At 39.9% G+C, this 22,801-nt stretch overlaps 1 protein-coding gene across 1 annotated transcript; it reads right to left on the bottom strand.

The window, feature by feature from the left end:
• Nucleotides 1-544: 544 nt before the first annotated feature.
• map1b (microtubule-associated protein 1B) lies at nucleotides 545-19,810 on the bottom strand. Its single transcript, XM_015039396.1, has 7 exons — nucleotides 19,368-19,810; nucleotides 16,823-16,924; nucleotides 10,027-10,109; nucleotides 9,103-9,243; nucleotides 2,986-8,116; nucleotides 2,648-2,877; nucleotides 545-2,009 (listed from the first exon to the last, which is right to left on the bottom strand). The coding sequence occupies exons 1-7, from the start codon at nucleotides 19,552-19,554 to the stop codon at nucleotides 1,854-1,856; spliced, it is 6,030 nt and encodes a 2,009-aa protein (XP_014894882.1). The 5' UTR covers nucleotides 19,555-19,810; the 3' UTR covers nucleotides 545-1,853.
• Nucleotides 19,811-22,801: the final 2,991 nt, after the last annotated feature.

The following is a 22,801-nucleotide window of genomic DNA, read 5'->3' as shown; positions in this document are numbered from 1 at the left end:
ACACAGCTGCAGACAAACATTTTTAAACTTCTTCCGAGAGAAAGACATGGTGGAAGAAAAGGCAGATAGTCAAAGAGAGAGAGAGCGAAAGAGAAATAGAGGAAGTGAAGGGAAGGAACCAGAGAACAGAGAAGAGAAATGTCAGTTCAGTTTGACAGTACGTTCGTGGTGATGTGGTGGTTTTGAGGTTCCCCTGCGGGAAAACCAGTCTGTGGTGGTATCATGAAAAACTGACGTCATTTAAGAAATACCCAATGAGACTACATTGGATAGCCCAAAATACCAGAGCATGTAATCAGTGTGTGGTTGCTTAAATGTTCCTCCATATGCTGGCCTGTCAGAGATGATTAGTGGCCAGTTTACTGTAAGTTTGATGTGAGTCATGTTTGTTCTTTAAAGTGTCTAGTGTTTGGTTTTACATACTTTTGTCAAGAAACACACAAGCCAATCACTCTCACCTCTGTGTGCTGACTCCCTGGTGACCGAGATTCTTCGAGAAGTTGGTTTGCTGTCGTTCTCACCCATGTTTTGTTCTTTTTTTTTCTTTTTGGCTGAGAATGAAAATGTATGACACATTGTGCCCAAGGTCGTGTTTTCTGTTACTACGGCGCCACTGCCTTTTGTTGGAATTTGTGTGGAGTACATATGTCATTGAAAACTTGCAAAAATCACTGATTGGGTGCTTCTTTCCCCCCCCCCCCTTTTCAAAATTAGTCTTTTGTTCTCTCATTGTAATTTCTTGTACGTCCTAAAAGCAATTCTGAGCAAAAACCTCATTAAAAGTAAGAAAATTTCCAGTATAGCATAACTCATGCATGCCTCCCAACCACTCTATTGGCCACAAAGCTATTTATAATTATAGTACAATTTAGAAAAACAAGACATTGTAAGGATTATGAAAATATCCTGCTTTGCCAGCTTTACAATGGGAAAAGGCTTTAGCTCACTCACTGATTACATAAAAAAACACTTCTAAGAAATAAGATAAGGTTCCCTTTTTCTTGAATTAGCATAAAATCTGCAAGTAAAACAGATATTCCAAAATTAAAGCCGTTCTTCTACATTTCTTTTACAGACAATAAAGTCTATAAAATGATTTTGTACACACTAGAGTTTTCTGAACCCATTAAATGATGTAAAAAATTAAATAGTCATAAACAAAAGTTTTAATTTACTGTCATAGCTCACTGCAAAACATATTGTTGGCATAGTTAAATAAATAATACAATTCAGCTAACTTAAAAATTAAAGGAAAAAACAGATTCTATTGGTAGCAGCAGTCATTATATTAATGAACATCGATCTCAAGTCTATTATCATTTCTCACTGTAGCTGTCACCATTTAGTAATTATTGGGTCTTCAGCGTTGTTCATCCAATCAGGTCTTCTACATTCACTTTGACTCTCTAAGGCAGTTACAGAAAGACATTTTTCCTCCCATTTGTTGCAAATAAAAGCTGTTGTTTCAGAACAACAGCTTTTATTGTTGTTCTGCTTGCCAAAAAGCTCTAACTGAATATTACAGAGCTTTATGATAATACAAAAGAATCGATAAGTATTGATCAGGAGAATCCGAGGAAAAAAAAAGTACCATCATTATGTGACTATATTAAAACTGGCAAGTCTGGACATTCAGGGGGTGCTGCTGGTTTATTTGGGTTTTCGTCTCTTTGATCCTTTCATCAGGATCAAGCCGAAACATGAAGGCCCTAATCTTCTTCTTTTGGTAACATTAGTTAATGGTCATTACAGGTTTTCATTTCATTCAGTGTTTTTGTGTCAGTTCAAGCTTAGTGCTACATGGGTTTGGTTTTCTTTGAAGACAACACTCCTTTCTGGCATTTAGAACAAGGCTACAGCTCTATCTTACAAGCTGGGAAGGACTCATCTTGCATGACAACTGTGCTGCTGCTGGCCAGAACCATGATGTTCAGCTCCTGCTGCTTGTCGTGGGTCTCCTGGTACCACTCCCTCATCACATCTGTGTCGTGGGTCGGAATTAGAGTAACCTTAAGGAAGCAAAGGGAAATTATTTGATGAGAGTACATTTCTGAATCTGGTCAGAACACTGATTGCAGGTTTAAAGGAACAGTGCATATTTCTGCTACGGGGTTGTGTGGAGTAGTCTTGAGTTGTCAGTGACTTAAATGCAATGGTCAGCACCTCAAAACCTCAAAAGTTTTGTACTTGTTCGTTTTTATCATTAAGTTGCTCTGAGTATTATTAATCTCTGAATTTATTAGCAAGGTTGTCATGAGGCAAACACAAAATAGTCTCATTGTATGATAAGCAAATAAAAAAAAAAATCAATATTGTGCAGGACGATGGCAAAAGCAAGGAATATAAAACCACAAATTCAATGTATGTTTTTCACTTTCAACTAAATCATTTGCCATGATTTTATTGCTTTCTAATTTACTTAATGTTCTCATAGAATATTTACTGGACAATTATTCTACTTGGAATTTATAAGACTTTTTTTAATGTCAGGTTTTCACCACAGGTAAGATTCTGATGAATCTTAATTAGTCGAAGAAAATCTTTCTTCAAAAACAAGTTTTTTAAATCAATGATGAATTTGTTCCAATCTTTTACAGGTTTTTAGCACTGGAGATATTTACAAGCTCACTGGTTACTTAAAACTTACCTGCATGCCGTTTCCCCACTGGGTTTTTCCTTCAAGTAAAGCATCCAAGACGGCTCTACTGGGTTCCTGAGCTGATTGATTGTTGCCACTGACTACATAGTAAGAAGAGCGGACACGTTTAAAGAATTCAGCATCCACATTTTTGGCACTGCAGTGATTAGGAATGTAAACCAAATCCATGTACACAGGAGGGCAGTTGGACAGAGGTGGCACTTTCCCACTTCCGGTACCTGAAAAAGATTTTTGGTTTTTGTCTTAGTCAAAGTCTCAACTGCATCAAATACTGTATGTACAACAACACAAGCATAAAAGACGATCTTGTTTAAAAGAATACCCACCCAATGCAGAGCTTTTCACACCTTTGGATGCAGACGTATTGGTTGCATTTTTGACATCTTTTCCTTCTCCAACACCCTTCTTTGGAGAAGCAGTCTTTGAGTCCTTAACTTTGGACAGACCACTCTTCCTGGCTGGCGATGAGGACTTTTTCGATAGCTTTTTCTTTCTGGTCTTGTCTCCGCCATCTGTATTTGCATTGTGAAGGTTTTCTTCAGCCTTGAGGGCTTCTGGGTCCACCATACAAACATCATGATTACCTGAAGTTGGAGCAGAGTCCCTGAGTGCCAGTGGAGGTGGATCAGCATGCCTGTATGTCACAGTTCTGTCGCTCGGCAAAGTTTCAGAGTCATCTTCAGAGTCAATGTTTGCATCTGCTGTGATGGAAGGACACTCTTCTGTTCCTGGAGGTACGTCTGAGTCTGTCTGTGATGGGGCAGATTCACTGATGGATGTGGGTGGAGTATCCTCACATTGCTTGGCAGACAGCTTACCTCCTGGTGGCGGGGGTCCACCACCTGACTTGGCCAGGGGCTTCTCCTCATCCAATGTGTTTTCTTCATTAATAAAGTATTCTAGAGGGTTTGGGTTGATGAATGATGGTGACAGCTCAGTCTTGGGGTGACGGTACTCACAAGATTTCACAAGGCAAAGATCAACATCTGTCTTGGATGGAGCACAGAGGCTCTTTTTAAGGGAGTCTGGTTCCCTAGAGCCACAGGGAGAATTAAAATCGTAAGGCTCAAAGGAGAGAGGTAGTTCTGATGGTGAAGGAACTTTTGGACTTGTAGAATTCTTTTCAAGTACAGAGTCATCACATTTGAATGGATTTGTTTCTGTTTTGGGGGAAAGAGTATCTTCTTTTGGAATATTGAAAGATGTAGATGGGGAAGGAACTTTGGGAGGTGATGGTGACTTGTCAAGTTTCTGCTCCGAATCCATTTTGGCTGTGGTTTCCGAGACTGGACTGATGCTCGTATTAGCCAGGGGACCTCCTAACACTGGGGAGGGTTCATTGGAATGGGGAGACAGGGTAAGAGATGAGGCTTTTGGGGTGGATGGAGACTTATCTGTCTGCTCCACAGCAGAATGTAGGTTCTCTGCCATTTGACATGGAGCTGTAACAGAAGACTGAGATGCATCTGAAGGGGTTGCCGAAGTGGCTCGGGCTGAATCACCTCCTTCAAAAAGCAAAGGGTTTTCTGCACATTTTGGTTCTCTAGATGCCTTTACCTCTGTTACATCTGAGGGACTGTAGTCCACTTCAGTTGGACCATTTTCAGTAGCATGAGAATTGCTGCCCAGTGACTGGTGCTCTGGGGATTGCTTACTGAAATCCAGGGCTAAGGAATGATCGGGTGACTCCTGGCCAAACTCTAAAGACATAGTGGAATGCTCTGGAGATTTTGTGTCCTGCGTCTGCACTTTGCTTTTAGTCTTAGGTGAGATTTCTGGGGAGATAGACATTGGCCTTGGACTATCTTCCTTAGTTGGTGATCCCTCTGCCTCATGAAAGGTGGTTGGAGTCTGAACCACTGAGACAGACAAAGAGTCATCAACCTCTGTTGAGTGAGGTGAGCCTACCTCAGCATGCAGAGAAGGAGAACCAGTAGTCGGTTCTGGCAATGAACTAGTGGCCAGAGAAGCTGTGGATGCTGAGGCTAAGTGTGAAAATGTATCTTCTGCAACCACTTCTTCCAGGGGAGTTTCAGACTTGTCTGATGTAGTGCCCTCCGAAATAGACATTTTACTCTCTTCTTTAAAAGTTGTAAAAGCACCGGAGTCAGATTCATGTTTGTTCAGTGGCGCTGAGGACAGCAGTGAATGGCTGATCTCTTCCTGTTTCTTAGCCTCTGCATCGATGGGTGATGACTCCTGTGGGGATTCAGGCTCAGGTATAGATGGGCTTCTTGGAGCGGAATCTGTCCTATCTACTGGTGATGATTTTTCTACTGCTGGATCATTAGGCTCAGAAGTAACTCCACTGTAGGACTCTTCTTTATCACTTGTGACATCCACAATAATTGGACCCTGTGAGCTGTCCTCTGAAAGAGGTGGTAGAGTTTCTACTTTCTCATCAACTGGTGACTGATAGTACGGTGTGTGACCAGAGGACTGAGGCGAACTAGCTCCTTCCAAAGGTTTGTCATCAGGGCTCTTGTAGGAATCAGCTGTGGCTTGGGTGCAACTTGCCAGGGTGGATGACAGTTCTATTGGAGCAGCCATCGTTGAAGAAGGATGAATGATGTTCTTAACCTCCACTGAGGGAGATCGAACAACAGGAGATGTTGTGGAGACCGAACAAAGTTTGACTGAGTCATGCCTTTCATTTGACTCTTGAAAAGTTGGAAATTCTTCAGCTATTCCACCTGATGGAAGCTCTTCACAAAACAGATCCTCTTTTAGAGGCGAAGGGGGGGATACTGTTAAAGCAGAATGGTGGTAGTCTTGGCCTTCTGTGACGTCACTCTGAGAAAAACCTGTACCCGGTATATCTTGAAGTGGAGAGAGGTTCTTTTTCTCAAACTCTGCTGACTCTGATTTCCCAAACCTTTCAGCATCCTGCGATGGAGATCCTGTCTCGTCATTGGGTGTTTCATCACTCAAAATGTCCCTGGGAGTCAACATCTCATCCATGGGAGTAGGCAAACTGGAGATTTCCATAGTGGACTGCGTGTAACCCGATGTGACTGTATACTCTTCTGGTGGCTCATCACGGTTCTCTTCATCTGAAGTTGTGAAGCTCTCAAAGCCAACAGGAGGAATTTCATCACGGGTGCATGCAGCAGGAGAAACTGGGGAAGACACTTTGGGTGAAGCTGATTCAAAGAGCTTTTGCTTCTCTGTTGTGTCAGGACTTAGATGCTCCTCTACTACATTTTTATTTGTGATATCATCATTGTCCTCCGCTTCATCTCTTTGTTCCGGTTTATCATATTTGGCTTGGAGCTCATTTTGGTGGTTATTTTTGTCTGATTCTGCTTCCTGTGGCTCATAAACCTCCTCAGTCTCTCCCTTCTCATCATAGTTCCCTCCCTCAGATGTCTCCTCCAATACAGTGCCCTCATCCTCGAACTTCTCACAAGCGCTGCCATTGAGCTTGCCTTTCAGGACTTGCTCATCTGGAGTCCCTCCACTGTCACCTTCTGCCTCTGTTGTTGTTATGCCCTCATCCACAGACTCTAATCCTTCAGGTGACTCTTTGGTTTGTATCACTTGTTCGTTTTGGGCCACCGAAGCCAATTTCTCATCTTGCTGAACAGTTGCATCATCCTCAACAAACTCTTCAGCTCTAAGTTCCTCAAAGTCTTTTGTGAGGTCTTCTGGGGAGGACATCAGGAATCTTTCTGCCTCTGGGTCTTCTGCAACAATGGCAGTACTTGCTGCTAGTTTGCTTTCTACCTTCGTTTCTTTTTTTATCACCTTTGATTTTCCTTTATCTTTTAACTTGGAAGGAGCTCCCAGATCTCTCTTTGAAGAGTCATCCTTTTTCAGTGGCTTTGGTTTTAGATTCTTTTCCTCACCTGCATTTGAAGTCTTTTTAACATCTTTGGAGAGTCTTTTTGCATCTTTCTTTTGTTCTTTCTTTTCTTCCTTCTTCTCCTTCATTGGAGAATCTCTTCTTGTATCCTTTTTTATAACTTTCTTTGCCTCGTCCTTCTTTATTTTTTCTTCCTTCTTAGCTTCATCCTTCCTTGCTACTTCTTTTTTAACCTCTTTTTTCTTTTCTGCTGATGGTTTGGCCTCCTTTTTAATTTTTTCCATTTTAGACTTTGCTTCGGATTTTTTTTCGGGAGTTTCATTTTGTCCAGTTTGATCTGCATTTGCCTTTGGTTCTTTCTCCTGTGGCTTTGCCTTTTCCTTTTTCAAGGGGACCTTTTCCTTTTTATCTAACTTCAGTGTTTTCTCAGGAGTTGATTCTGTGTCTGTCTTTGCCTTCTCTGGTGTTTCCTCCTTTGAAATCTTCCGCATGGCTTTGCTTGGTGATGGCTTTGGGGTAGACTTTAGGCTCTCTTTGCTGTCTGTTCTGTGTTTCATCTTTGCTTGCTTCAGTGTTGGTGTGGATGGGGTACTGGAAGGCATAGTTTTTTGAGTGACAACTGGCTGTTTCAAGAACTCTAAATGCTTTAACTTCTCTAAGCCTTCAAATATGTGGTCCTGGATGGCATTTCCAGGAAACAGAACCCGTACAACCTTATCGGAGGGGTTTGTGGGATGCCACACAATGAGTGAAGAGATTGACGTCAAGTAGGAAAGGGGGAATTCAGACTCTTTTCCATTCGGTAAAAGAATGGAGGTAGTGTCATTTTCACTTCCTGTCCACTGCTTCATAAAGTGCTGCATCTCCTTGCTGTTTTTTGAAGGACTGAGCACGTACATTTCAAGCCTCCCAACACCCATTTTCTGAAAAAGTGTGATTGGTTCTATGGTGTTTCCTACAGGCTTCTGCAAAGGCTCGATCCTTAAGTTTAGCTTGTTGAGGAACACCTGGGTGAATGCTGCCTCCTCAACATTCCTACGCACTTTGTAATCAGGTTCAGGGTTTTCCAGGTTCTCGGGAAAATTCACAAAGACAACGCCGATATCTGGAGAAATCATGTTCTTCACCCAGTCACTGTTAGCTGTCGAACCCTGCGATTGCTCCTCCTCAAGCTCTGCCATTTTCCTCTGTAGCATACTGTTGATGCCTGGCAAATTGTCTTCACCAATATGAGTCAAGAGGATGGAGTCCACCCGATCTAGATGTCTCACCAGCTTCCAGAAGCATGACCTCCTGTCGGAGCCGCCGTTAATGAGCATGTTGAAGCCATTTACAGCAAAGAGAGCAGAGTCTCCTCGACCACCGGGGAAAATATAACAACATGGCTTAGAAAGTTTGAGAAATCCACCTGATGTCGGGGGCTCCAACATGTCAAAAGGAGAAGGGATCTCTACTGATTCTGATAAATACTCGGTGAACTCTGAGAGACCCTCCATTTCTGGGAGGATGAGAGCCGAGTTTAGTTTCATGTTGATGAAGTCCTGTAGGTTGTGTTTGTCCAAGTTGGAGTTTTTCCAATCTCCTTGTTCAGGGCAGGAGAGTGTAAGGTTGGCTTTGTTTGCTGGGGGGATAGTGCTGAGTAATTCACCAATCTGTGCAAGGAAAAGAAATAAATGGAGTTTTATTTTCGAACAAGAAACCAATCCACAATGCATACCTCAGTAAATCTTAAAACTAACACTACATATCTTTTTCACAAACATTTGAATTTAGACTACGTCTGATCCTCCAACTATGACCTATAGTTTTTTTCAACAGTGTGTGCTTGTGTAAGTTTAATGTCACTGTTATACAGAGTATGACTGTAAAGATTTTTGGTGATGTTTGGGAAGTGTAGTGATCAGTTTTACTGTCAAGCTACTGTACCTGGTTCCTGACCTACTGTCATACAGTGTGGTCTGAAATGAAAAGTACACATTGTTATCACTGTCATGGCCGTTTCCACATAAATTAACTCTGTAGCTGCCAGTCATGATAATCGATGATGTCCACTGTAATAATTCTTCAACATCAGTGGTTTTCCTCGATACATTTTTTTTTTTTTTTTTATGATTTTGTCTCTTGGATACATTAGCTAAGTTTTGCTCCATTCACTGTTCCACTCTATCTTAGCGACAATTTGATAATGGTGATTACCAAAGCCACTGTAATGCTTTTTTTTAAGTTGGTGAATGCTCTTTAAACAGTTTAGGGTAATTTGTGTGTTTACTTTACCCTAAATAAATGCTTCAGGAATAATTTAGACCCACCCGTGTATTAGATTTTATGTAGCATGTCACTGCCGTCCATTTGAAACACACTGAGGCATGTAGACTTTAATATCTCAATAAATAATATTGAAATCAAGCAAAAAGATAAATAAAACAATTTCATAATAAATTTCCAAGATTTCTTCGTTTATTCATTTCCAGTTGAGTCACATCATATTTAATAGACAATGAACACGGAGAATTATGCATGTATATTTGTAGATGAACACCCAATAATGTCTGAAATGTAACGATTTTCGTCTTGTTTCAGGTCACCTTATCTGTGCACGACATAAGTCATATTGATATGTTTTTGCATGTAATCTCACCTCTTGATCAGTGAATATGTCTATGAAATTGCAGAAAGAGAAAGATCCAGACTGAAGAATCAGTTCCCCCGTTTTTTCTGAGCACTGCCCTGAGAGGACCAGTAGCTTGTGTCTGGCTGTGTCAGAGATCATTAAGCGAGCCTGCAAATTGAGAGAGAGAGAGGGAGAGAGACAGAGAGAGAGAGCAACAATAACAGCTGTAGTGATAGGAGTATACTTGGGGGGTGGGGAAGATAAATTACAACATCTAACAATGGATTTACACTTACTTTTTTTTTTTTAGAAAGACAAGTGGTGACACATGCGAGCATAACATTAACGCAAAATCTTATTGTTGCAGCAATCAGCTTAGCAGTGAGGTTTATCTTAGACACCACCAGTTATGTGTCAGTCAGATCCATTAGCTAATTAGCTGACACACACTCTCTCTCACTGTCCACTCATCCGTCTACTGTATCTGCTTTTCCCTTCCTGCTGGTATTTTGCTCCACCTCAGCAGCATTAGCCACTCTGGCAACAAGCCCACTCATTCTTGCAGTGCTGTGGCATATTATTAATGCACATTAGACTATAGACATAGACGAGGGGCTGGAGGCGCCAGTGGGAGCAATGACACAAAACAAACTCATGTTTGACCTCTGCTCCTGATTGAAGTGCTAAGAACCAAAAAACATACATAAGCTGCATAATGAAGCATTAATCCAGCTCCCTGGATTTAATTCCTCCTGTCTTTTTCACACCAGCCACCAGCATTAACTACCAGAGCAATCGTTCTTGTCGCGCTGCAAATCGTCTGTGAATGTCTTAATGGACAAAACAATAGGAAGTCAAGCTAATTTTGTGACTCTTTTTAAAGAGAAAAAGACAACAAAGGAAGATGTAAGGAAATGAGACAATGCCAGCAGCGGATTTGGCTCATTTTACCTCGGTGCTGACGGCTTCATCTGAAGGGTTAATGAGCACAACCGTCTCGAGGATGTTGCTTTTATGGTGAAGAATTCGTTGCCCTGGAAAGAACCAAATGACAAAATATGATCAGTGAAGATTTTGGCTATACACATTTGCTTCCTAAGAGATTCATTCTCTGCATTTTTGTTGATGTTTCAGATAATCCGTCAAAGGTTAAACATGAGTAAATGACACAATAAATGAAGTAAAAAACAATATTCTCCTTGGTTTCCCATGCATCATTCACAGGCATTTGTGTTATTTCTGAACTGTAGAGGTTGTTGCTGTGGCCGTTTTGGTCCAGTTCTCTTTCAATTTCATGAAACACTTGCCTTAACTGCAGGAACTGAGGCCTGCAGTCCTTTCGATGTTCTGGTTTCTTTTTTGACCTCCTGTATGAGTCATTGCTTTGGAGTAGTTTTTGCAGGCCTGCCACATTTTTAGAACGATGCTCTACATTCCCATATTTTGTGTAAACCAGAATAATGGTTCACTTTGGTTCTCTGGAGTCCTTAAGAATGGTTTGCAAAGTTTTCCAGACTGATAGATGTCAATGACTGTATTTGTCATCTATTATTTTGTTATGATTTTTATTTATTTATTTATTTTGCCTACTTCATGTTGTCAGACTAGTGCTACTTTAGTGATTTCTGGATCACAAAAACAGTTTTTTGTTCACTTAAGTCATTTTTGCCTGCTTATATTATTTGTTTGATGCCACCTATCATGGGCGATGCACTTTAACCTTTAAGTCATGTAAATAGCATTCAACATCTTGACTTTTTGTACTTTTGGTTTGATAATTTATGTAAACATTTTGGCGATTAAACAAGAAAATAATCATGATTCTGTTTGTATCAGAATCACGACGAACAAACAAAAAGCCTTTCAAAGTCACACCGAACTCTGCTATTGTTAGGAGGAGCTGTGGCCAAATGAGTTTATCATCCAATTTATCAACCACGGATGTCTTGACAGCAACAATGTGACTGTGCAAATGTTAACGGCCTCTGCAGCGTGAAACTCTTCATCAGCAAGATGGATGGGATCTCTGTAGGGGGAAGGACAACACATTCCTTAATATGAGTTCTTGACATTAAAAACTGTCTCAAGATTAGATTTCACTTTGTTGGAAATAGGTGTTTGTGCTGTTGAATGATAACATTTCTCTTAAAACAAAAGTGAGATTAATTATAACAGCGGTTTAAAAATCTGCTAGTACCAAAGATTTAATATTTCAAAAACAGCTCTGTAAATTAAAAACAAACAAACAAACAAAAAAAAAAAACAGGACAACCACACAATGATGCTAAGATATGCTACAATGAAACTGTAAAATATGTTCATAAAATGTTCAAATACTATAAGTTTTATTTTGGGAGTTTTTTTATCCAATATTTAGTTCATAGAAACTCCTTTAGTATGTTCACAATGTACTTATTTGGAAAAAAAGTGAAGAAAAGGTTCCCATGTTAAAACTGTAAATAAAATCATATTACTATATTTAGCATGTAATATAAACAGCACAAAATATCCTTTACTCGTTGCAATCTTAAAATGACATAAACACTGGAAATTAATGTTTTAACTCATAATAGTTAAATTTTTGGACCAAAATATTTTAGACTAAACTACTGCAGAGACAATAGAATACCATAATAAAAACAAATACCAGAAACAAACATCTAAGGTATTAAGCAAATATTGTTGATTAGAAAAGATGTAGGAAATACAAAGGTCTGTGTTTCAGCCTTTGACAGTATCATGGCAAAAAAAAAAAAGACAATTTCAGCAGTTTGCCTTGTTTTAATGATTTAATTTTAAACATCAATATAGTGTCACCTTTAGGGATTATCTAACATTTCTTTTCACATCACAAATCTGTCAATCTGGACAACTATGGGACTGTAAGTGAAAGGCTCTCAATCATCTCTGGTTCTTGGTGATTGATTTTGATAATGATCAGTGGGGGTGGGTGGAAACAGTTCCTAGTGAACCTTTACTGAATCAATCCCACAATCCCTCTGTGTATGTTTGAGCCCCAGATCAAGCATACAAAGTAAAAACAGCGGCTTTCACTGACAAATTATCGTGAAATGCATGTAAGTGATTGTTATACTTTTACTCTTTATATTGGCCATTATAATTGATGCAAAGCAGACTTTTTATTCAAAATAAATACAAATAACTTTTTATTCAATGTATGTCAAGATCTGTTTTCAACTGCATACGTATATATATTTTTTTTCTTTTGCTTTTCAAGGTCTAAACCAGAAGATATAGCTGGAAAGAGGTTGGCAAGCCACCTGACCACAATCAGTGTTTGGGAAATTAGTAGTAGTGCTTTTGGGTGTGGTTGGTGCTCAGCAAGATCAAAGAGCCAAATGTGAGTGTATCATATTTGGTCGGTGTGATGAAAGCTTGATCTCAACTGGAGTGAAGTGTCGGGTCGGCCAGGGTCGCCGTGACTCGTTCTGAGAAAGTCGCAGTCCAAACGGATGAGCTGAGCTCTTCTGAGAACAAACGAGAAAGCTCTTATCACAGTGTCAGTGAAATAGGAGAATAAGCAATCTCCCTAGTCTAATTTTCATCCCACTCATGTTTCTATATGCCAAGCAGTATATATAAATCTGTGATCGATAATGTATTCATAAGGAGGCATCTCGTTTCCCGATGCCTCTCGCTGTTAGTTCTGCACCAGCTACTGGTATGAAACATAAAACACAAAAACCCTTAAATAAAGCACAACGCCACAAGGCAGCCACCATCACGGTTAGTCTGAGCCACTTCATCGGAAATGACAGATTCTGCCGTGAAGCTCGTCTGGCTCTGCCGTTACTTTGATCAAAAATAAAAAAAAAAACAACCAGAGGGACTCTGTCTCAGCAGGAGTTAATGCTTGCATCGCCAAGCATTCTCCTTCCCGCTGAATAGAAAATGCGAGGTTGGCACAGCGACCCTGGCTCCAGACTGAACCGGATGGGAACACTGATCAGGATGGCACCACACCAAATGATAAAACCGATTCTTACAACAACTTAATGCCTGCTGCTTCTGTTTGACTTTCTTACATGTTTCAGGATGGTGAAGGAAATTCATCATGACATCCACTCAGATTCATTCCTTTTTTTTTTTCTTTGGCTTTATCCCAAACTGACTTTCAGTGTCGCTTGTTCCTGTGTCCCCAAACAACCGGGTTAAAAAGAGAACCAGCACATCTAACACGGCCAGTTCATGCAGATAATGGCACCGCCGCTGCTTTTGAGTGGCCCGACTTACTGATCAGTCAATCCACTGCACCATGTTATTGAAAGCCTATCAGGAGCATCTAGAGCAGTCATTGTCGTGTGGTGTTAACTCATTAGATCCTATCAAACCCTTTTAGAAAAAGAAAAACAACCAAAAAAAAAAAAGATCTCAGTTTTGTTTTCCATCATCTGGTCACAGTTCCACAAGCAATTTTCATATCCTTTTATGACCTGTTTTCAAACTAACTAATTATAACCAAAAACGCTTTAGTCAAAAATCCCAGAGGCAAGCAAGCAGCCTTAATGGAGTCGAGGTATAGAGTCGACGCTGAGGCTTCATTATTTTCTCCACCTAAAGCACAGTGCTGGGAAATCTATAGCTGAAGCATCTAATATCCAGCAGGAGGAGACTGAGGGGCTCCTGGTGAGGGTCAAGGCTTCCTGCACACACCATAATGGATGCTCTGTCCTCCGTCAGGCTGATGGATGGTTGCAGCTGATCCGAGGGTTTTTCTTAATACTGTTCCCGTATCAGTGCCTATTTTTCAGTGCTGAAAAATAGGAAGATATTAAATAAAATTATTGTTTTTTTTTTATCTTTATTGGAGTTAATTGTTTTCTTCAGATGACTGTAAGTGAGGGATGCAGTGGTTGCTTGGAGACTATTTGGTTGACATTTTGGGATAAGCAGATTTACACTTTGGCTTTTAGATTGATGAGAAGCTGCTTCCGTAAAAGGTTGTTATGGATTATGCTAATTTATTTAAAAACCATTGTGATTAATGTTTTTGTTTTGTCCAACAACCTTTTCCTCGTGGAATACACAGCAGCCACAGCAGCCAAAAAAAAAAACATCAAATAAAACATCTCACACTGATTTGTTTTAGAAGATTACAGCAAAGAGTTGCATCTTGCTGGTGGGGGTCACTAAGTCGCCATAACAACAATAAGATTCAAGCTAAATGCGTAAACAGCTGTTTAAACTAAAGAATGAGAGCCTACATATTTCTAAGTTCTCATAGCTATGAAGTATAACAGAGGTAAAAAATAAAACATAGCCTTGTTTTGAACCTTTAAGCTACAATATTATGAGATCACAACTGACTCAAGTGGCAAAAAAAGCTTCTTCTGTAATTCTCAGAAGAAAGCAAATTTTAAACAAAAGGTTTTTGATTATTTGCAAGTCAAAACTGGAGATCGGACTCAGAACATGATTTCATCGTTTTAGAGTTGAGTTCAAATTCCGTTTGAGAAAAGATTTGAATTTCCAAAGCAAACGGTACAAGAAAATATATTAATCCGACTTTTACTCTTAGACAGCTATGGGTGATAAAGCCATGGCTTCTTTACCAGATTTTAATCTGTCATTTCGTCTTCATCTTTCCCCCTAATCTTTTGCATTTTATCCCCCTTGCAGTCACCTCCCCCTGGTCCCCTGCTCGCCTCTTCTCTCGCTTTTACATCCTCCCCCCTCCCTCCTTTATGTTCGCGGACAGACCCTCGCCACTGGGGATCCAGTGCTGCTAATTACTCCCAAATCAACTGTGCATCCAGGCAACAGCACATCGGGAGAAAGATGGAGAGCAAGGAATGGAGGATGGGAAGGGGAAAGCTGGAGCGCCACTAAATTTCATTTTAGATTGATCTCTGCATTTGGTGTAGTCTAGTTCTCTAGGAATAATTTCAGGACAAAATAGAACTTGTCCTTTCATCTGCTGCGTTTGCTGGCTGGATGAGTGCAGTTCGCGTCCAAGGAAGTGTTAAATCCTGCTGGTCATTTCCAGCGCGAAGCAGAGCCAGACAGAGGCTTTCATTGCCGCCGAGGGTCAAGGCCATGTTACACACTGACAGACCACATGTCTGGGTTGGTTTGATGGAGCTGCTCTGTCTTTGCAGTGGCTATTTCATTTTTACTTTGCAAAGGGTAGACGCTACAAAAACGTGAGAGGGCAAATCTGGGTGAAGGTTGCTTCTCTTTCTAGCTGAAACAGAAGCATGAAAGGATGAGAAATGAGCCGTTTTGAATGCTTTTATGGCATAGGGGTTCTCAATCTAGTGTCACTGGACTTCAGTTTAAAAATATATTATCATTAACCCAACTACAATCAGCTGGTAATGTGTCTTTTTTGTGCTGAAAGCTCTGTGTTCTGACAGAGCGTCCCCCGACCACGCCCTTTTTCAGACAGACCTCAGTTACATAGAAAAGACAAGCCAACGACATCGATCAGCTGTTTTTTTCTTGCTTTTCTGTCTAAGCCACTTAAGATAAAAGAAGAAGAAAAAAAAAACTAAATCCATGTAACAGGTTTGCCAAGACGTCTTTGCAGTCATTTTATTAAGACGCCGAAGATTTTAGCGCAGACGCCTGGAAAAATATATTCCCATAAGTCATTGCGTTACTGTGCCAAGACTGTACCAAGAAACACATAAACAGACAGAAAGGTAACGACACGGTGGGGGTTTAGACTGAACAGAGGCAACACAGCTGCACTTGGCTTTGTACTTCTCTGAACAGCCCACCCCTGCAGCATCTAGCAGAAACGGGCGTGGCTGATCAGCCTCTCAGATTCACCTTGTAGAAAAAAAAAGATGAAAATCCTAGATATGCAAAATCTTCTCCCAGCCATCTCATGATGGTCTGTAAGCTACAAAACAGGTTTTATTGCAAAATTGAAGGTTTAAACAGTTCAGTGAATATTGTCGTTTTTATAACCTGGATTTACCGTTTTTTATGTGTAGCAATTGAGAGGTTTTTATTTCCAGTCAAACAAACTCTCTGTCCAAACAGAAAGAGAAACATATTGATGGATATAATGTTCAAATTATGCATCCGCCTGGCAGATTTAGATGTTTTTTATTCGACCTAAAACAAAAACAACAAAAATCTATTCACATTTTATAAAAAAAAAAAAAAAAAATATGTATTATTCATTTAATTCTCTTTTCAATAATCAACAGGCTCATATTTAGACCCTGCCTAAATCATCCCAAAAAAGTTCATATTATTATTATTATTACAATCTAAATGAAAATGTGGGTCAAATAAAAAGATTATATTAAACTTAAATCAGCGTGGGATCTGAATGACTTTCAAGTTTTCTATAAATTGGAAAAGCTACAAAGACTGCATTCTAATTACCATTTTTAATTTAGTAAGATTTCAGGTCCAAGATCCTTTCAAAGACATGTTGTGTTTTGGACTCATTCATTAAGTTCTCAGATGAACATTTTTTTCTTTCTTGGCAACAGCTTTTGGGAAGAGAGGCTGACCTTACAGAAACCCCACCTTCCTTGTTAAAAATCAAAATCTCTCTGTTCATCTACAGCGATCGATCCCTCTAAGAGGACAAATGGACACAAACCCAGCCAGTAAAATGCCGCCCACAGAGCCAGCAGCTTCCCACACAGCAGGGAAAGATTGGGATTCCCGTCTTTTCCCTTTAATCTGTCTCCCATCTGCGCAGGAAACTAAGCAGCATGTGCTAAATTACACCGGCACACACTCCGTTTTACTTCCAGTTTACCTTTGACGTCTGCGGAGAATCGAGCCGAGTGTCTGGAGACAAACAGCTTGAGCTCCTGGTCCAGGTTGCAGTCGATGAGGTTGGTGTCCCACGAACGGATCCCTGGAACACACATACAGAAATTGATCTTCTGCGTAGGAATCATTCAGATCACCCAGCATGTGTAACACTTAGAAACCTCTCCACCCACACGTCTGTGCTGCTGATCCTCCGCTTCCGGTTCATTGGAAAATCTTGGGGCGATCGTGTCTAGACTTGCTACAGATTTGGCACGAGCAAAGGGATCCATAGTAGGAAACATCTATAATGCTTTCTGTGCTTTGCCCCAAGGCCAAAGGCGATGGTGGCCTCAGTTGTGATGAATCATAGCATCATCCGATCTACACTATATATATATATATAAACAAAACATCTGAAACATTTGCTGCCAAAGAGAAATCCATCTAACTGGTTGGATGTTAGAGAAAAGGTTGATTATACCGTTTTGGTAAAAACTGATTTCAAAAGCGTATTACCATTTCAGAGACATTTTCTGTCTTCATTGCAAATTAATTCTTAATTTCTTGTTTTTAAGATGGGAGGACAAATCAGATAATCAAATACATTTCTAACAAGTATTTGGAATTTGATGAGTTTACCTCCTATCCAGAAATATTAGTTGAACTAACCCAAATAAAATATGAGCAAATTGTTGCACCGGTTTTATTGTTTAACTTCTAATCATTTGGTTTTTTTAGTGGATAAATTATGCCTTGTGATGACCTCATGATTAAAAAACAATGAATAAAAGAAAAAATATGGTTTTGGAAATCAAATGGCAAATTTGTTTGAGGAATGAGGCTCTGTTTCAACGATAGTTTGTTGTGACACAATAACATAATTAAATGTGAAAAATAATAAGTTTAACACAGGAGTATTTACACTGATGAAACACATGGTAAGAATTTAACCAGTTAAATTGATGCAATAATTTAAATACATTATATATGTTTATTAATCAATATTCCTGGGTGACCTTTAACACCTGAAAGAAATGTTAAATACATGTAAGCCTCTTTCTTACCGTCTCATAGCTGGGCAGCAGAATAGCAACAATTGCTTAATTAAGACTTAAAACCCCAGCTTGCTAGCAGATTTTACTTTAACATTAGGATTGTTGCTAAGCTAGCTAAAGCTGAAGAATCAACTCAAATTCTTCTTGTAGCACAGAAACCCTCTCAGAGAGTTGCTAACTTTGTTGTTGTTAATTATCATATAATATATTCCATGATAATAAAACCCATACAGGCTATCAGCCCAAACATTGACTAAACCATTTAATATAAATTCCAATCACAATGTTTATAAAGGCCTTGTTTTAAAAATGAAGTCGCTAAAGAATAAAAAAAAAACAATAAATAAACATCAAATTAACAAACTGGAATGCATTATTAAAAGTTCAATAATTTTAATATCCAATATTAAATACAGTCCAAAATTCATTTTTACAGTGCACACATTTATTTGTCACTCTAATTTACCAAGGCCAAGAATAAGCTTTCAGTGTCAATGTTTACAATCAACATTACCAAAATATAGAAATTTAGGGTGGCACTACCACAGGTTATACAAAAAAACAACCAAAACAAACAAACAAAAAAAACGTTCCTTATGAAGAAGCATAATCAGCATTTTAAGATAAGAAAATCAGGATGTCCTTTATAGAAAGCTCTGTTATGGTGTTGGAGTATAAAATAACTTGATCTTCCTCCTACAGTTACTGCGCCACATCTTTCTCCTCCTACTCCTCTTCAACACAACACAATGCACTCTGGCCTAGAAGGCAGGCCTCGGCAGCAACTGTATAAAAAACACCCGCCCCACTCAGCCCAAAGATGGGTCCTCATGGCTTTCCGTAGGGACCGCAGTGCGGACTGAGCCACGCCCACAAGCCGGTGTGGGGATGAGAGAGCTGGATGCGGGATAAGGATGATGATGATGATGATGGAAACATGCTCCCGCAGGATGCACAAGGGAATTGATTGATTTATAGGGAAATCAGATCAGTCTGAGGACACAAAGCGTAGCGCAAACTCCGTGCACAAAATGAGCGGCCACATCCCCTCTCCCCCTCCCACCCACCCACCCTCAACCACCACCTTGCTGTCTGCTCTAACTGTGGAGAGAGGAACAAAAGCCTACGCATCTGCAAAGAGCCCGAATAAGGGGGACATAATCGCAGCTGCACTGGACATGTAGAGATGTGTGATGCGCTGGTTTAATGACGCAATGTCCAGTTATGGTGCTGAATCACTACCGTCAGCTGTCTCCCATGTGTGGACAACAACCAGCAACCAGGCCGAGAGGGGTACAAAAGAAACCCTACTGATCCGAACTGCTCAGATCCTATAAGGTGCTGCGCTGACATATTGAGTAAAATCATCTTAAAATGAAACCCCTAAGAGAAGTGGGAGAGAGTCGTCACAATTGAGTAATTTGCGCCGTGCGTAAAGTCCTGCAAAGCATACAGATGGGGAAAAATGTAAAGTCATGAGCTCCACCTCACCTTTCTCTATGTCCGCAATGGCACACTTGAGGTGATCCTCTGATATGATCTCCCCGATTACCACCAGCAGGTAAAACTTGCTGTCGTTGAAGTGCTGTGAGGGGCTGGAGGACGTCGGAGAAGCCCCGGTGGTGTTGCTCTGGGCGCCCAAGGTCTCCATTTCTGCAGATTCTACTAGCGTGGCCATCCTCTCCTTTCTGTTTTCTATACGTGCCTGCGCTTATCCTATGGATCCCACCAGCAGCCGGCCCCCTCCCCTCTTCTTCTTCTTCTTCTTCTTCGTTTTTCCTCCCCCTCTATCTTAGCCTACTCCTTGCAAAAGAGCCAGACATGCGAGTGGAGCGCTGATAGGAGTGGCTCTAGCTTTTTATACCGGCAGACATTGTGTCATGCTCAGTAACCGGGGAGAGAAGAGGGCGCCGGGGCTTTTCTTTTTTCTGCACACTCACTCCACAGCTGATGTCATACGCGACGAATCAAATGCCGCCGGAAGTCAGCGAGATGATGATTTTCGCATATTCACCGTGGATCTGGAGTTATCATTTGTCCCTCACATACTAACATTCCACTGGCAGAAGACAAAAAAAACAAAACAAAACAAAAAAAAAAACACGAAAAGCGCCATCAAAGTGAAGACCTGAAAGACGTCTGCTCAACAGTTTAAACAGCAGCTACACTTTGGCATTTGTATCATTTTATTACTTTTTTAATCAGACAAATAAAAAAGAACAAAACATGTTAGAACTATTGTCAGATTCTTGGGTATGTGATTTATACGCATGCAAAAATTTCCAAGTCAATCTCAAGACAGTTTTATAAGCCTGGAAGAAAAAAAAAAAGAAAAAAGACAAAGAAAAACGGCATGAAAACACCCGGAACTGAGGCCCCACTCGTAAACTGCGTTGAGGGAATTGTAGTTTTCAGTTTATTTCTTGAAAAAAATCACTGATTTTACGAACTTAACAGAAAAGTTTTTGTGAAATTCTTAATATTTTTTGCTGTCGAGTTTCCCAAAAACATTTTCCCAGCTCTCTAATCCCTTTTATCTATTTTAGAGTACAAACTTCAAACTATTTCTTTTAATAAACTCTGACCAGCTTCCCCACCCCTGTTGAAGAACATCATCACCACAGCATGATGATGCCTCCACAATTTGGGTGTGTCATGCTTAGGTAATAGCATTACTTTTCCAAGCACATATACCAAAAACGTCAATTTAGGTAAATGTTAAGCACTTCATAAATGCCAGATTTGCAAAGTGTGCAACAAACATATACCTTCAACAGATTTCCCCATAGAAAAAATTATCTCTGGTCTCCATGATGCTGAATAAAAAAAAGCTCACCACAAAGACTCTGTTTACCAAAAGACTTATGAAAACCATAAGAATTCATAACTATGCACTACATTGTGTTGGTTTTTCTTTAAAAATAAAAATACAGAAATTGAGAAAATGTTCATGGGGTATGAAGGTTTTCCACGGTTTTCTTAAAAATATTCTGTTGTATTAGATGTCCTGAATGGTGATATTTCCTTTTGTTATATGCTGCAATGCAGAAAGACATGCAGCATTGTGCTTCAGTCTAACAGGGAGCTTCTAGAGATTCTCTTTGATTGTGGAAAGCTTCCTCCCAGCACACAACAAGTGCTTATATGAAAGAAACATCTGATCAGAGAGAAGGTTAAAGATGGGCAACTACAATGAATTGCAAATGAAAAGCACTGAGATCACAGGCTTCTCCTCTGTCATGTTTCATTAGACAGGAAGTGTGTGTGTGTGCGTGTGTGTGTGTGTTAGGTTTTTCTCTGTACTGTAGATGGTAAAAGCAATGAAATCCTAGCCTTTGATAAGAGCATTAAAAGTTTCTCAGTTTTCCCCAGAGGAGAATGGAAGAGCACTGAAAAAAACAAAACACACCTGACTGTAATAACCACAATTGTCATTGTATTTTCTTGAAAAATAGTAATAATAATAATAATAATAATAATAATAATAATCACAGTATGGGATAAATTTGAAGCGAAATTAAAATTATATATTGTTTTCAATACTTAAAAAAATTGTATATAAACTGTGGCAAGCACTTATATTAAGCCCGCTTTACTCTGATACTACGCATTTTAGTGAAACCAATTATCACCTGTGAAGGCTTTAGAGCAGGGGTGTCCAAACTTTTTGCAAAGGGGGCCAGATTTGTTGTATTAGAGATGTAGGGGGGCCGACCTTGGCGGACATGCTTTACATAGAACAGCAATATATTTAAACAAATTTCAGCAAGCCATTCTATGTTTCACATTTGCTTTTTATTTTAATTTCAGCGAACTTAAACATGTCTTTTGGTTCATTTGAAACATGCATATCATATGCAATTGAATGTTCACTTAACTTCACTTTTTTAACACTAACTTTTTTCTAATGGTTAAAAAGAAGTAATTATACTGTGCAAATTACATTTGAAACATAAAAAAATATCTCACCATAGCAGTTCAATATTTACAGAATTTTTAAATAAAATAACAGAGAAATGAGCAAGTAATAGTCATATCAGCAAGTGCAGGGCTCATTTGAAATATGACATATAACTATAAATGTTAGTTTTTTAAAACTGAAAACTTGTCTGAATTTTTGACTGATTTTGATCTTAAAAAAAACAAAATTTATTGAGAGATTTATTGTAAATGACAAATAACTTGTCTGCATTAAAGTGATGGGAGATACTGAGATCTGGACTGCAGCACATAGGCCAGGTCTGGCTCAAAGGCAGTGGTATTGACAGGCCCGGTGGCATGGGCGGGCATTGAGGGACATTGCCGCCCAGAGTCAGCCGTGCCCCCCCTGGACTGGAAGATGTTTATTGTTTTTACCTTAGAATGGCCAACAGTTTGTTATTCTTATATCAATTTGATACAATAGGAGCTTCCGCACTTACCATATCCGTGTCATGTCACCTTTTTCAGCAGTTAAAACAGTTTAATCTGTTAACAAGTCACAACCTGTTTTTCGGAGCCGCCTTCAAACGCAACATGAACGCTGAGACGCTGGGTTTACGCCTGTGCGGCAGTGAAGGAGACCTGCTGCTGCTGTGCAGAGCTACAGGTGTGTTAGAATCATGGCAGCAAAACGCAAAGAACTTTTCACAGATTTTCCCCCAAACCGACTTATGAGTAAAGCTGTTGGATGCAGGTAATGTTAGCTAAAAGATGACTAGCTAATAACAATACAGAACCTTAAGTTGTTAACAAGTAGCCTGTAGGCTACTGGTGTTGTCTATGTTCAGCTACGTAGATTCATTTTGTCCCCCCTGTTAAACTCGTCTGGAGCCGGGGCTGGGTATTGATGCACAAGATATCTGGTAAGTGAGAGTCCGTTAGCCCGTTAGCCGTGTCCTCACACGGCTCTTATTCAAGTTCATAACAGAGAAGACACACACGAC

This window comes from Poecilia latipinna, unplaced genomic scaffold (genome assembly GCF_001443285.1).
Source record: "Poecilia latipinna isolate Pla-1442-1.1 unplaced genomic scaffold, P_latipinna-1.0 Scaffold470, whole genome shotgun sequence".
In the NCBI taxonomy this organism is placed as follows: domain Eukaryota; kingdom Metazoa; phylum Chordata; class Actinopteri; order Cyprinodontiformes; family Poeciliidae; genus Poecilia; species Poecilia latipinna.
Note: the sequence above shows the minus strand (reverse complement) of the source record. Positions and strands in the feature narration are given on the sequence as shown.